This window comes from Castanea sativa, chromosome 11 (assembly GCF_040712315.1).
Source record: "Castanea sativa cultivar Marrone di Chiusa Pesio chromosome 11, ASM4071231v1".
Lineage (NCBI taxonomy): Eukaryota > Viridiplantae > Streptophyta > Magnoliopsida > Fagales > Fagaceae > Castanea > Castanea sativa.
In genome coordinates, this window is record NC_134023.1 from 61,004,813 (window position 1) to 61,021,184 (window position 16,372).

Below are 16,372 nucleotides of genomic sequence, written 5' to 3' on the forward strand. Positions count from 1 at the left end.
CATTTTCATAACATACCAACAACGAACAACAGGGAAAAAATGAGCAAGTGATTTCCTATAAACTTAGCCAAAAGTAATGAACAATTCATCTTTAGATTTGCAAAAGGTGCACGTACAATAGGATCATTTGCCCTCACGATCAACAACATTTTGTATTGCACAAAACGTGTAGACATCAACAACAACGTTGAATGTTCGTAGGTAGAAATTTTTGGAAGTCATCATTGCTTGAATCTGAGAAGTCTGAAATGTCACTTTCATCATCTAACGCAGTAATTTCATTAATAGACTTCATGGCTCGCTCTTGCGCCTTCCCCTTTAGATGCTTCCTAGCTTTTTGGACTGCATGAAAACGGTCTAGCCGCCTTTGCATTTGATTGTTCTCTTCTTCAAGGCGAGCAAGTATGTTGGCAGGCTCATCTCTAGGTAACTCGGCTGAGCGTGCCTTAGGAACTCGTAACCCGTGCCATCGACAATACACCTCCAACTCACACCTCTTCTCGTATAGGGTTGACCATGGTGGTTTTGCTACGGTGAACTCCATTGCGGTGGTATCTGTACTTAGTTTTGTAGGTTTGCCGACCATGATGTGGCCAACGCTTCCAAGACTCTCGTACGTGTATATTGGCATATTAACGAAATCTCTCTTCTTTCCAACCCATTTCCCTGCATAGTGGTCTGTGTATGTTTGTAGTTGTTGATCTGCTGAAACTTGTGATAATTCATTTGTTGAAGTAGATTGAAACTTGTTTCTACGTGTACGAGATGATGTTGAGGCGTTGCGACTCATAGCTTACTCAACCTACAAAGTTAGTGGTGTAGGAATAAGAAAAGAATTGTGGTACATTTATAACCTCATTCCACTGTGTATTCAATAATAAAATTTAACATATTCAGGCTTGTCATGTCAATACAGGCTGGAAAACCACGATACGAATTTTTTGTTCAAATGTTCCCAATGTCACAGTGAGATTCTCTTATTCTGGGCAGTAGTTGCAGTGTACTGCCATGACTATTCAGCTGGACAGTATTCATGTGAAGAGTATTTAGCATGCTTGTGTTTCATCTGACATGAACTTGACAAGACAATACCGAGTTGTGTTAAATGCATCATAAACTTTTCAGGGGTCTTCTGCATCCTTGAAAACAGTGCATTGCAAAAGGATGCAGATCTGTGTATTGACATGAGTGTGAATGATATGACTAGATAGGGTTCAACAGTGTCGAGCTATTGAGCAGCACATGTAGCACTGCGAACATCAGTGTAGCAATGGTGGACAGCTGACCCCCAAACTCGAGAATTTGTTATAATAAATTTAGATTTAGAATAAGGGCTCTCAACCTAAACCTGTTGTCTCCAATTATATATGTAAGTACACAAAGATGGATCGAAACTGACCAACATGGAACAAAGTGGACTGAATGGACCAAATTAGACCAAATGGACCGATTTTATTTTCCACTATAACTCGAGTATTAAAGAATCGAGATTGCCAAGGAACTCGAGTTTCTAAAACTCGATTTTCACTGGGCAAATTTTTTTTCCCCAACAGAAGCATGCTCTGTTTCAGGCAGAGAGGCATGCCCTGTTTCAAAAAAATTTGCCCAGTGGAACTCGAGTCTCTAAAACTCGATTTTGACTGGGCAAATTTTTTTTTCCCCCAGCAGAAGCATGCTCTGTTTCAGGCAGAGAGCAATGCTCTGTTTCAGGCAGAGAGCAATGCTCTGTTTCAGTGAATATAGCCCAGTGGAACTCGAGTCTCTAAAACTCGATTTTCACTGGGCAAATTTTTTTTTTCCCAGCAGAAAATGCTCTGTTTCAGGCATAGTTTTACAATGTAAATGCACTCAAATCACAACAAAAGTCATTCTCAATATATCACCATTCTAAACATGTCCAACCACGCTTAATTTGCAATTCTAACCATACTACTCAAATCACAATCTTCATAGAGGTACATTGGATAGAGAATTACAAGTACATTCAACAACAATCAAAAAGTTCACATAGAGCCAATACAACGTAGTCACGTTTCCTAAGATCAGCGGTCCGCATGACAAAAACGTCGTCCATGGAAGGATGCCTGAAAAACGTAGAGTATTTACGTTAGGAGACAAGATAGTAAACATTAGGTAAACATCGAATGAACAACAATTATTTAACCGATGCATAACTTTTTGCCAACCTACCTAGTGTGGAACATGGCCACTTGTGGAAGCACCACGGGACTGCGGACATTTTCTGCGGTTATGCCCGGAAGCATGACACAGTCCACATGTCTGCTTGGGTTGACTCTTTATCAAATCTGCGTCCTCCCTCTGTCATCCCGGTTCTTGATCCTTATTCCTCACTCCATCCATCTCATTCCTTATTCGTGACTTCACCGATCGACCTTTGGCCCGCAACAATGCCAGATTAGGCAACCACTTTGGCCCCATGGGATTCCTCCATAATGACTGTGACTTAGGAACCACAAATGCATGCTCATAAGTGTTAAGGGCATGGTTCAAACCATAACATGGGTGAATATACGTGGTCGAATCAATATGTAAATAGTCACATACTCTAATTGCATGTGAACACGGGATCCCTATATTTTGCCATTTCCCACAACTGCATGTTTTTTCCCGTAACCGAACTTCGTAACTGTGGTTTCCCCCTCCTGCGCTACACATGTTGAGTTGGGTAACTACTTGAAATATCAGCTCTTCATTGCTAAATGGCTTGAGATAGTGTTTCTCAGATTTACGCTTATTTCCATCCCACATAGATAAGGCATATTCACTCCATTTCTTACCCTCTGACAACTCATAATGGTATTCTTTGTGCCGGTCGTGGAAATATTGAACAAGTTTGTTCCAAGTGAACTCAACCAACGCGGCAATAGGAAGGCCCCGTGCACCTTTCAGCACACCATTGAAATACTCTGATATATTGGTTGTCATTGCTCCAAAACGTCTCCCACCATCGTATGACTGGGTCCACATGTCCACATCCTCGCTCATTAGGTATGTGTATGAAAGATAATCTTGATTCTTTTCCTTACCATCCCTCCCCGTCACCTTCTTCTTCTTCCTAATGGCCTCAATTTCCACCTGCTTAATGGAGTCCATTATGGTAGCAAATTTAACTACCTGACTAGCATATCCCGCTTTCAACGCCGCTGACTTTAGAGTCGAGTTCTGAAAATGGGTGTTGAAGTTGCTAGCAACATGTCGAAGACAATATCTATGAAATACCCCTGCTTTTCCATCATCCCTTCTAGGCCAGTTTGCAATGGCGTTTTTGATACCGAGATGTCGGTCAGAAATTATGCAAATGCCGTCGTCAGGTATCAGGTGGCCAATCGTTTCTCTGAGGCATCGTAAAAACCACCTCCAACTGGACCCTGACTCACAATCCACAACAGCAAAGGTGAGAGGGAATACCTTGTTGTTAGCATCGGTTGCCATTGCGACCAACAACTTTCCCTGATATTTACCATACAGATGGGTCCCATCAATACTGATAACCGGCTTGCAGTATTTGAATCCTGATATGCATGGACCGAAAGACCAAAACACATAATGCAACAATACAGTGTGATCTTCATCGGTGGGTGTGACACGATAGCAAAACTGGGTAGTCGGGTCCTGATCAATATACGCCATTAGCAACTTTTGCAGCCTTTAGTAAGATTCTTCCCAATCTCCAAACATAAGCGCAATCGCCTTTTGTTTCGCATCCCATACCTTGTAGTAAGAAGGCTTATGGCCATTATATTTCGCCTCTATCAGAGATCTGAGATGCTTAATTTGAGTGGTGTGATCCTCACGTAACTTGTTATGGATTTTTGCTGCAATAAAATTACAACTCATCATTCTACCATCATTTCGCACCCCAGTCGGTATACACGTGTGAGGACCCACATACACGGTGACCATCCATAGATTTTGGAGCTCGGGCTTCATAACTGCATAGACATACCACTTGCATGACTCATGCACGCATTTCGCACAAAAATTTTTCCTCGTCGACCTAGTGATCTTAAAGTGTTTGTTTTCCTTGAGGGCACAAATTGTTAATACGCGCTTCACCTCCACTTTACTGGCAAAAGTCAACCCTTTGCACAAATTCATCCCCTCTCTCCAAGTAGACACAAATGGCACCTCAATATGCGAAGGATCAACCATATTTTTCCAAGTATTTGCAGAGAATGACAACGCAGGAGGTGCGTAGGCAGGGATTGTGTTCGTAATGTTTTGGACACTAATAACATTGTCTGCATCAGGTTCAGTACCATCCAATGTCTCATCGTCATCAATGTCCCTCTCAAAGTCCTCAAAGTCCCGAAAGTCCCCTCTGTCAATCATGTCTTCATACTCATCTTTATCGGCAAAATCTTCACCGTTAATGGCAAGATTCTCATCAACATAGTCGTCATCATCATCGTCATCATCATTGTCATCATCATTGTTAACGGCAGTAGTCTCATCAACGTAGTCGTCGTCGTCGTCATCATCATCATCATCATCATCATCATCATCACCATCGGCATGAACATTATTATCCTCTACATGTGTAGAATACTCATATTGAGCATCCGGAATCGTAACTTGTAAGCTTGTGGTTGTTTGTTGGATATCCTCTTGCCATCCTGCACGCGGCTCCAACTGTATGTTCAACTCAATGTTACTTACTTCAGCTATACTCTCCAACTTGTCAAACATGATCTTTACATGTTTGTCTGTTTCTATCACCATATACTTGTAATTAATACGGTGCTTGAAGATTTCATTTGGCATACGATAAGTAATTTGTATGTTGTGCACATCAGGATTCTTACACAACTCTTCCATGACAAACATCTTCAATTCATCAAGGGTTTTCAACCTACGATCAACTTGGGCATAATAGGTCTTCATACCCGGCCCCTCAAATGGCAATCCCTTGTTCGCATTGGGATTGATAAGCGGACCACCGTGGTATATGATTATAACAATATCAGGCATTGTGAACCTGTTCAAGTCAAGTCCTATGTTAGTTAAATCACATAGTCGTAAAGTGAGGGAAAAAAGTAATGCAATCTTACCAATGAACATATTCAAGCCAGGTTATAGAGTGCCCATTAATATCTAAAGGCCAAGACGTAAACCTTCTAATCCTAGTGGATGGAGAGACGGAATTATCTATTACTCCATTGTGTGGTGACCTATAATGCCTAAAAGGATTTTGAAAGAACTAGGTGGGTAGAGGAGCATGATTACATACCCATTCACTACATTCATTCACTACCCATTTCATACCCAAACCAATGATAAATAAAGTCAAAAAAACTTGAAAGATCATGATAAAAATAAAAGCCTAGAAATGATGAATAAAATTTTGATAATTACATACCCATTCCCATTCATTACATTCATTCACTACCCATTTCATACCCAAACCAATGATAAATAAAGTCAAAGAAATTTGTAAGATCATGATAAAAATAAAAACCTAGAAATGATGAATAAAATTTTGATAATTACATACCCATTCCCATTCATTACATTCATTCACTACCCATTTCATACCCAAACCAATGATAAATAAAGTCAAAGAAATTTGTAAGATCATGATAAAAATAAAAACCTAGAAATGATGAATAAAATTTTGATAACAAAAACTACACAAATAAATACTCAAAAAATTAACACTAACAAAACAAAGTTCTATAATTCACAATATTGATAAATTAACTAAGTTATGTTAACTATCTACAAAATAAATGGTAAAACTCTTTAACCCACACCCATAGACAACATATCCAACTAAAATGACAATCAAATTATGCAAACCCTTACCTGAGATATGAATTTGCTAAGAGGGAAGAGCAGTGAGAGTGGACAATGTGGTTTTGAGAGAGTGGACAATGTGGTTTTGTGAGAGTGAGTGGTGTGAGAGAGTTATGGGTGAGTGAGAGTTAGTGAGGGTGAATGAGTGAGAGTTAGTGAGGCTGAGAGGAGCTCTGTTTTAGGCTTTCTCTGTGAGTGTGTTAATGTGAGTCTCTGTGAGTGTTAATGCCACGGGCTGGGTTTTAAATAAACTGTCCAGAGGAAATCGAGTCTATAAGACTCGAGTTACTCTGGAAAAACTCGAGTCTCTAAGACTCGAGTTTCATGCTTATGAAAACATAATTTAAAAATAAGATACAGTAAAACTCGAGTTTTATAGACTCGAGTTTTATCTGGAGTAAAACAAGTTTTAGAGACTTGAGATCTAGGTGGCATTTTGTCCACCTCAGCACGCGCAAAGCGAGCATAAAGCGAGTTTCTGAGACTCGATTTTTTATGTAAATCTCGAGTTTCAAAAACTCGAGTTGTTATTTTCCTTTATAGTTTCAAACAGTGCCTAACTTACTATATTCATGCCATCCACACCGCTAATCTGCACATTCCCCCCAGCTCGTTTAGGCCCTGCCTTTCTCCGACTAACAACCATCCAGGGACCATAGCTACCTTCAACCTTACCGTCACCTTCCTCTGCTTGCGCGGTCATGGCATTCTCGTGTCCCTGTTTACTATCCATAGCAGGAGCCGGACTTCGAACAACATAGGGACACCCTTCCTTCTTGTGCCCGACTCTTCCACACCCAAAGCATAAAGCCCCAATGCCTTCATACACTACCTCTTGCGCCAAACGTCCAATGAGCACTGTTTTGATTAACGGTTTCGAAACATCGATTTGAAGACAGATACGAGCGTACCTTCCTCTCGTTCCTGTCGCTGTGTTTACATCGATTTTAACAAATTTAAGGTGGGATTTCCCAGAACACATACGCGTCATAGTATTCGATGGGGAGTTCATTGAATCTCACCCATACCGCTATGGAGTTCAACTTTGTAGTGGAAGCCTTAAAATTTGGCTCCCATAATCTCACAGCTACAAAGTGTCCTCCAAAGAACCATGGACCCCCTTCCAGCACCTTATCCATGTCTTCTCTGGCTTCGAACCTGAAAAGGAAAAAATCGCTTCCTAGGTCCAAACAGTCTACTCTACATTGCGGTTTCCACATACTCATGGCCATTTTGTGTAGGTAATGATACCCCACCGTTCTGCTGAAAACCTTGACAATGAGAGCGTTGGACCATGCACCTCTAATCCTTGTTTTGGTCTCTTTTGAAAGCATCACGGCAGCAACACCTTCAGTAACATCATCCATCTCATTATACGATTCCTCGTCTCCAGCTTGGTAGTTGTTTACTAAGCACATTTGAGCATGGGCTCCTGGGAAGTCTCCCACGAGTTTTTCCTTGTAGGACTTAGTCCTGGTGTCATCCAGAGCATGGCTTTCTTCAACCTGGTCCCCACTGTTTGAAACCTCCTTAACTCTCTTAGTGCTCCGTTGGAGCTCGTCCTGTTCTTCCCCAGACCTCTCAAGATACTCGCATTCCATCACACTCAAAACACTTTAGAGCATATTTGGAGCAAAACTTAGTTACAATATTTGTTTAAATTCTATTATATCTATAAAATAAAATAAAACAATATATGACATGCACTCTTACTAAGATTAACAAATTCCTGTCTAAAATTTGAAATGACAATATTTTTTTTGCTAAGCTAAGCTAAGATTACATTGATTATCGCAGGATTTGGGAAAATTTTCTTGTTTTTCTGGTCATCTATACTGCTTGGGTGTCCCCGTTTGAATTCGGATTCCTTAGGAAGCAACATGCACCTCTCTCCATTGCTGATAATGTTGTCAATGCATTCTTTGCTATGGATATTATCATTAGTTTCTTTGTAGCTTACCTTGATAGAGTAACCTTCCTACTTGTGGATGACCCAAGAAAGATAGCATGGAAGTATGCATGTTCCTGGTTTGTCTTTGATGTCATATCCATAATCCCATCTGAGCTTGCTTGGAAGATATCTCCATCACCTTTAAGGTCATATGGCTTATTCAACATGCTTCGCCTTTGGCGTCTCCGAAGATTTAGTGCCTTTTTTTCCAGGTGTGAAGAGGTTTTTCCCATCTTATGAATGCCTTCGAGCCATTGTAAAACAATATGAAAGAACATTATTTTGTTTTTGTCTTAAGTCTTAACATGGGGTTTGTTTGTTCCTCAATACAGATTGGAAAAAGATAAGAACTACAACTACTTTTGGGTTCGATGTACAAAGCTTCTATGTGTAAGTCTTTTTAAATAACTCAGAGGACTATTTTTATAGGTGAAAGAAAAAGCATGCACAATGTAATTGTCTTATGATTTGGATATTGTTTATACAGGTTACACTTTTCTGGCTTCATTGTTCTGGATGTTTCTTTTATCTTCTGGCATCACGTTATGGTAACCCGAAAAGAACATGGATTGGATCATCAATGGAAAACAACTTCCTCGAACAGAAATTGTGGATCTCCTATGTGACGGCGATTTACTGGGCCATCACTACTCTAACTACTGTTGGCTATGGTGATTTACATGCAGTGAATACAAGGGAGATGATCTTTGACATATTCTTCATGCTATGTAACCTTGGATTGACATCATATTTGATTGGAAACATGACAAACTTGGTTGTCAATGGGGCCAGTCGGACCAGTAAATATGTGAGTAAAAACTGTACTAATTGAGAGTGATACTCTGTCATACATATATAAACATAAAGACTTGGATTTAGATTCCTGGTACATTCTTAGTACCATTTCCTTGTCTTCTATGACAAATATCCAGAGGGATACCATTCAAGCTGCCTCAAGTTTCGCTAAGAGGAACCGACTGCCTCTTCGTTTGCAAGAACAGATGCTTGCACATTTAAGTTTGAAGTTCAGAACAGACTCTGAGGGGCTCCAGCAGCAAGAGACTTTCGATTCCCTTCCTAAAGCCATCCGGTCAAGCATTTCTAATAATCTTTTTTATTCGCTTGTGGATAAGGTGTACTTGTTTCAAGGAATTTCAAATGATTTGCTTTTTCAGCTGGTAATATTTCATTAAAGCTGCCTCAACTTCTAATCTTTGAATGCTTCTCCTTAAAGTGATTTTTGCGTGGCCTCTCTTGAATAAATGTTAACGTGACCAATTTTTTCTTTATATAAATTTCAAAGGTCTCGGAGATGAAACCCGAATATTTTCCTCCTAAGGAAGATGTGATCTTGCAGAATGAATCACCTACGGACTTCTACATACTTGTCACTGGTGCTGTGGTAATAATTCAGTGTTTTTTGTTTCTCAAAATCTTAAAATCCTGAATTTAATTTAATTTTTTAGTTAATTTAAATATAGCTGCACTATTGTTTTGCAATTTTTTTTTTCCCAATTGAGAATTGCTATTTCCTTTCTTTAATATAGCAAATAATGGCCTCTCCTCTAATGTCTGAATTGCATCACAGGAGCTATTGGTCTTCAAAAATGGAGTTGAACAGGCAAGTATGATCTTTCAAATTTTCTGAACAGCTTTAAATGGATGCATGAGAAATTCAAACATCTTTCCTGGTGTCCATGATATACAAGATGTTGACTGATAAAATAATGAAAAATGATTGCAGGTTGCTGGTTGCTGGAGAGGCAAAAGCCGGTGATCTCTGTGGAGAGATTGGGGTACTTTGTTATAGGCCACAGCTATTTACAGTGCGGACCAAAAGATTGAGCCAGCTACTGAGGCTAAACCGTGCCACATTCTTCAATATTGTTCAGTCCAATGTTGGAGATGGGACAATAATAATGAATAATCTCCTTCAGGTCTGTAAAGTTATAGTATCTCATGACATCTAAACCTTTATCAATGGAGAAACACTTTTCCTACTTAGACTAATCTGCACCTTTGCTGCCTTTTCTAACTTAGAACTACACTTTAAATTGTGTCCTTATGGTATAAGATTTTCATCCCATTTCCCTAGTCTTTGATGAAGCTTAGTAGATGCTGGTTTTGTATAATATAAAGAACTTGTGTAATGTGAAGTAATTCTGATTATAAATATGACAAACTTTAACATATTATGTGCTACATGCCTTTTCTTCTTGGTGGGCAGCATTTGAAAGATCTTAATGACCCAATAATGTCACAAGTTTTAGTGGAGACAGAGAACATGCTAGCTCGTGGTAGAATGGACCTACCTCTTAGTCTATGCTTTGCAGCTCTTAGGGGAGATGACTTGTTGTTACAACAGCTGTTGAAATGGGGTCTCGATCCAAATGAATTGGACAGCAGTGGCAGGACAGTTCTTGTGTGTGACATGCTTCCACTTCTGATCTTATTCCTAAACTTCTTATGATGTGAATTCTGATACTTTCTCTCTTAAATTTCTTCCCTTGTTTTATGTAAAATCAGCATATAGCAGCCGCCAAAGGAAGTGAGAATTGTGTGCATCTATTACTTGAATATGGGGCAGATCCTAACAATAGAGGTACCTCCTAGCCCAACAGCTTAACCTTTTGCTTTTTTCCTGTTTTTAATTCTTGCAATGTTCTGCTATTAACCATGTGGGACAATGATATAGCTTGGTTTTGTTTTAAGAATGCAGTTTAGTTAAATTTCCATTTATTTCATTTGATTTTGGAATTTGGGTTATTGTCAAGCATGGATCATTTTGGGGATTGATTCAATATGTAATATAAGGCGATGAATTCAATTTTGTGTATGCAAACTCAGACGGGAATGTGCCCCTGTGGGTGGCAATGCTGGGTGGTCATGAACCAGTGATCAACCTGTTACTAGAAAATGGAGCAAAATTACACTCCGGAGACATTGGTCAATTTGCATGCACTGCTGCTGAGCAAAACAACTTGAAGTTGCTCAAGGAAATAATTCGTCTGGGGGGAGATGTAACGCATTCTAAGTCCAATGGAACCACAGCTCTCCACATTGCAGTTTGTGAAGGCAACACTGAAATAGTAAGATTTCTTTTGGACAAAGGTGCTGATATTGACAAACCAGACTTTGATGGTTGGACCCCAAGGGCTCTAGCTGAACAACAAGGACATGAAAACATTCAACTACTTTTCCAATCTAGTGGAGAGCCCAAAAATCAATCCTTCATTGCAATGCCTGAGCAGAGAAGTGGCAATCAGTTCCTTGGCAGATTTAATAGTGAGCCAACAATCAGTCCTCTATCCCAGGAAGTCTCTTTCGAAGGAATAACATTTGAATCATGGAGCCAAACCCGTCCAAGGCGTAGGGCTAATAATTTCCACAACTCACTATTTGGCATTATGTCAGCTGCACACACTGAGGAGAAAGATCTTCTATTCCCTGCTAATCAGATAAGAAGTGCTAGAGACTCTGGAAGTAAAGCTGCTAGAGTGACCATCAGTTGTCCAGAAAAAGAACAAGCTAGTGGAAAACTTGTGCTACTTCCAGGGAGTTTTCAAGAGCTACTTGATATTGCTGCAAAGAAATTTGGGATCCTGCCTTCGAAGGTCCTAAGTAAAGATGGAGCTGAAAATGATGATATAGAGGCAATTAGAGATGGTGACCATCTTATTTTTGTCAGTTATCTTGGAATTTAGGAATCTAACAGCAAAAGCTCTCAAACCAATGGATGCTTTTGGTACATACATAGATTGAATTTTATCTTTATTTTTTTCCTCCTTTTTTATTTAGCATCCTTCAATGTGATGGTTAGAACCTTAGCAGGCACAATCCCAAATTTCTTAGCACTAATTTCTTTATGGCTTTAGCATCCTTCAAGGTGTGAACTCCACAGTTTCTCGCACACTGCTTATCATTCTTCATTCTAGGGAGCTCTGTTCACACTTCACACCCTAAATTGGCAAATGGTAATTCCCCATGAGGTAACTGTACGATTTTCCAAGGTAAAAGGACACCCCGACCAAATCGAAACAAAAATAAATAGAAACAAATTTCTAATAAAGGGAACCCATCGACCCTATTCTAGCACCACATAGGGTCAGCATTCTTCACTGTTAAAATTTCTCCAATTTCTGCTACATTGAAATTTAATTTCCGCATGCTAAATGGACATTCATATTCCTTTACAATAATCTACTAACAATACAGAATAATGTCAGCTCTGAATGTCATGGAATACTTTTGAGTTAAGCGAAATAGCTTGCACCTTGGTACCCCTTGTTGCACTTGTTTCCTGATATATTAACAATTAAGAGGAAACGGTCACGGGGCTAGTAATTACAAGCATCAAAATGAATTAAGTATAAGAAAAAAAAAAGCCTAGCTCATTACGAGTCTAAGTAAAGACTTAGCAGCCTTAGCAACAAAGCCTATACACTCCTATACCAAACCAAAATGCTTCCTGATGTGATTTGCAGCTAGCAAATGTCTTCTAAAATAGGTTGCAACTGAAATTGGCAGCCAGGGCCTTGAGCAAGTTGCACAATGACATTAACAGAGGAGATATATAGTCCAGTTTTTCCATGTCTTCTGAGGTTTGGGTTCGTCATGCAATTATAATTTTGTTAAATATCTCCATATTTTACAAGTCCTTTATTGATATTTCGGGTCCATTAACAAACTAATATAGTAGAATTACTTGCTTTACATTTGCAGAAATGTGCAATAGAACTGATCTACTATTTAGTGTACAATACTACTCTGCTGGCCTATAAGCACTGCTTTATTTAGTTTTAAAAATACTTGTTTTACAAGTTTAGAAAGCATGATTAAGAAAGCTGTAATTGCATTCCTCTTTTCAGTTCTAAAAATTTCAACACTATCATGAAAATCATTGATCAGATTTTACTCTCAGGGATGAAAATTGCTTTTTCATAAATATCAAATTCATTTTATATCTATCATGAAAGAGATTAACATTAAAACAATAACAACAACAAAACCTTAATCCCAAAACTATAAGGTTTGCTATGGATATTTAAAAGACTAATCGTGATAATTTATAAAGTGTCTAAATTTTACACTAACTAAACCATTGCAATCCTCCTTAATTTGCCTAGATTTGGGATTGGCTACTATATTGAGATTTTTCTATGAATACCACATGATGCAAGAGAACATGAGAAAATGAGAGATAAAGAGAGAAAGAATAAAGAAGTATCAGAGTATGGGTTTTGAAAAGAAAGGTTTAAAACTTAATTAAAAAATAAAAGCATTTAGTACATGTTGAACTTTTTTATCCACTTACCAGTATCACCACAGAGTGTCTATGGATGGAACTATTTTGAAGCAAAACTTCTCTTCTTCTCCATAGGCTATTTCATATTGCTTAACTACCACTTACAAACTCCTTGATAAATTTCAACTCAGCCTTTTTTGTTTTTGCCAAGATTTTGTTGAAGCCTTTGACATAAGGAAAATGAGAGGTATTTAAATTCCAATATTTTCTCAAGAGAAAAATACAATATAAATACAAAACAAAACAATGAAGGGAAAAAAATTATTTCACTAAAATAAAAGTCAAAGGAGAATAGCTTTTATCTTCCTTCTCAATCTAAAGCAACAACACTTTTTTTGACACATAGATTTTAGGAATATCCAGCATATAGCTTCCAAAAAATATATATATATTTTTGAAACTAGCTTCCAAAATATTAATTTTCCTTGAAAACAAATAAAGGGAAATCTTCAATGTTTGTTTTGCTAAATATCTAATATAGACTTCCCGATATATTGCAAATGGAACAACACTTATATCATTTCAACTGAGCAAAGCAGGGTGCATTCATTTCTTGAAAACATTTTTAACAAACAATTTAAGCATTAACATACTAAAAATCTAGTGAATCTCACTCTAATATAAAACAACATGACATTGAGCAAGTTAGCAACTAACAATACCTGACCAGACACTTATATGCATCCATATTAGAGTTATCCTGTAGGACCAAAAAAAATCGAGCCTATCAATTTGCACAACTATTGGATCTACTTTTACATTATTCTCCAATGGCAACTACAAAAGCACCACAAATCAAAAACCAATTTTAAAAAGGAAAAAAATAACCACCATTAAAAAAATCTGAAGAAAGTCAAAATTGTAGGTTTTTTTTTTTTCTTTCTATTTGAAAATTCAAGTGGATCAAACTTTATGCTCTAAGTTAGCTAACTCAATTTGATATTCAAATACTATCAATCTTCATAATAATGCACAGCGAACAATGAGAAATGTATTGTAATGGAAGACTATTAACAGAATAAAGGTTTCCATTGATTATTTATTCAACTTCATCTTCAAGTTTATAAATCGAAGACCGAATATCCATATTTATAATCACTCTTCATAATTGATTGCTACCTATACAATAGATTAATTAAAAAAAAATGAATTTTACCTTAAACACCGGCTAAATTAAGAAAAAAAAATGAAAATCCACTGGATTTGTAGATATGATATATGAGAGGGACTACCATAAAGGGAATTGTGCCAATAGACAAAATTTGATACTAGTGATGTATAGATCATTTTGTTCATGTATCTTTCTTGACTGTTTTAGAAAACTGAAGGTTAGCTGTGAAAATTCCAAGGGACAGCTGAAAGTTAAGAAGAGAAGAAAGTGGGGAAGATAATAGTAAATTTAGTAATAGCGAAATAAATTAACCTGGAAAGTCCAAAACATTGAGAAGCATTGAACGTGAGTAATTGGTTATTAATTCCCAGCTAGTGACAATAATGTTAGCCAATTAGATTTGATGGGGGAGATGAAGAGTTGAGAGATGGAGGGAGGAAAGTCAATAGAAAGACTATTGCAAATGATATGCCACTTGGCAAAACCTCATGAAAACCCAGTGCTTTCCTAATCACTCTTAAGAGTCGATTCGTACGTAGATATGATATATGAGAGGGACTACCATAAAGAGGAATGGTACCAATAGACGAAAGTTGATGCTAGCGATGTATAGATCATTTTGTTCATGTATCCTTCTTGATTGTTTTAGAAAACTGAAGGTTAGCTGTGAAAATTCCAAGGGACAACTGAAGGTTAAGAAGAGAATAAAGTGGGGAAGATAATAGTAAATTTAGTAATAGTGAAATGAATTGACCTGGAAAGTCCAAAACATTAAGAAGCATTGAATGTGAGTAATTGGTTATTAATTCCAAGCTAGTGACAATAATGTTGGCCAATTAGATTTGATGGGGGAGATGAAGAGTTGAGAGAAGGTGGGAGGAAAGTTAATAAAAAGACTATTGCAAATGATGTGCCACTTGGCAGAACCTCATACACTCCCGCATGAGGTCTCTGCTTTTATAATAATAATAATAAATCGAGAACCTTAGAGAAAATTGAAGTACAAAAGATTTAAGCATCGTTTCCAAATTCTGGTAAAACATAGTCGAAAAATTGTAAAAAGATAGAGCTGTTTATATATAGTCTAAAATGATAGTAATTGATTTTTAATTACATGGCAAGCATGGAATAGAATAGAAATAATTTTTTTGCTTGAGATGGAATATAATTTGTAACAATAATGACTGTTTTACTATAATTATCAATGTGTATTTTAAAATCAAATGAAGAATTACTTTTAAAATAAGAATCAAAATTGTAACTTCCTCATCAAAATTTAAGCGAGTAAAGCACCTTTGAAAAAAAAAAAAAAAAAAAAAAACCTTAAAGCATACATATTGATCCCACATCGCCTAGTAATTAAACAATTTTACTGTTTATATAGGTACAGTCCAGATTGAACCAGTGATTTTGCCCTCTAGTAAGAGCAGCCTATGAAAGGAACACAGCTTGACTTCAGCCCTAGTAGATCCATTGTCCGACCTCCACCTAAGGTGACTCCTTTTATTCCTCTTCAATAGTGTCAACATATATATAATATTAAGCCATTCTTTTACTCTTCTAAACTTATTTAGTTATATCGAGTTTAACAAACTTAAGTTATATCGAATTTAGTACGCGTTTGGATTGAGAGTTTGCGTTCACGTTTCCAGCGTTTTACATTTCCTTTTTTTTAATTTTTTTTTTATGCACGTGTTTCAGGAGACATAAAGTACTGTTCAGTGGGTCTTGTGCACTATTCACACATTTAAAAATTATTTTGTTACAATGTTTTCAGTTTTCAACAAAATAAGCTGTATCCAAACAGACCCTTACCAAACTCAAGTTTTAAGTAATATTTGGCAAAAACAACCCTTCTTTTAAAGAGTAGACATATACTTGATAAAATAAAAAGTGTAAACATATAAATAATATTAACCCATGCATGTATTTTTTGTTTTTTGATTTTAGAGATTATTTCAACTTATAACGTCTATTAAGAGACTTTTTGAATTGAGCTAATTGAAATCCATTTAAGTCATGCATGTCTAAGAATGAATTATGAACCAAGTGAAGAGTTTTTGATATAAAAAAATAATAATAAACCAAGTGGAGAGAGAAAATATGGTAACAAGCCAATCCTAATTAAGTTTTTAGAAATAAATAATATTTTAAATTTATAAAATTTTTTTCGATCGGCATTATTTAA

At 37.1% G+C, this 16,372-nt stretch overlaps 1 protein-coding gene across 1 annotated transcript; it reads left to right on the forward strand.

Moving 5' to 3' along the window:
- The first annotated feature begins 7,513 nt into the window (after positions 1 to 7,513).
- On the forward strand, positions 7,514 to 11,472 carry LOC142616866 (potassium channel AKT1-like). Its single transcript, XM_075789625.1, has 11 exons — positions 7,514 to 7,548; positions 7,615 to 7,980; positions 8,101 to 8,158; positions 8,256 to 8,576; positions 8,701 to 8,946; positions 9,072 to 9,170; positions 9,357 to 9,390; positions 9,509 to 9,705; positions 9,996 to 10,190; positions 10,295 to 10,370; positions 10,616 to 11,472. The coding sequence occupies exons 1-11, from the start codon at positions 7,514 to 7,516 to the stop codon at positions 11,470 to 11,472; spliced, it is 2,484 nt and encodes an 827-aa protein (XP_075645740.1).
- Positions 11,473 to 16,372: the final 4,900 nt, after the last annotated feature.

Coding starts and splice junctions, on each gene's coding strand:
- LOC142616866 (XM_075789625.1), top strand. CDS start 7,514: ATGACATGCACTCTTACTAAGATTAACAAATTCCT. Junction 8,159..8,255: donor GATGTACAAAGCTTCTATGT/GTAAGTCTTTTT, acceptor TTGTTTATACAG/GTTACACTTTTCTGGCTTCA. Junction 9,391..9,508: donor CAAAAATGGAGTTGAACAGG/CAAGTATGATCT, acceptor TGAAAAATGATT/GCAGGTTGCTGGTTGCTGGA.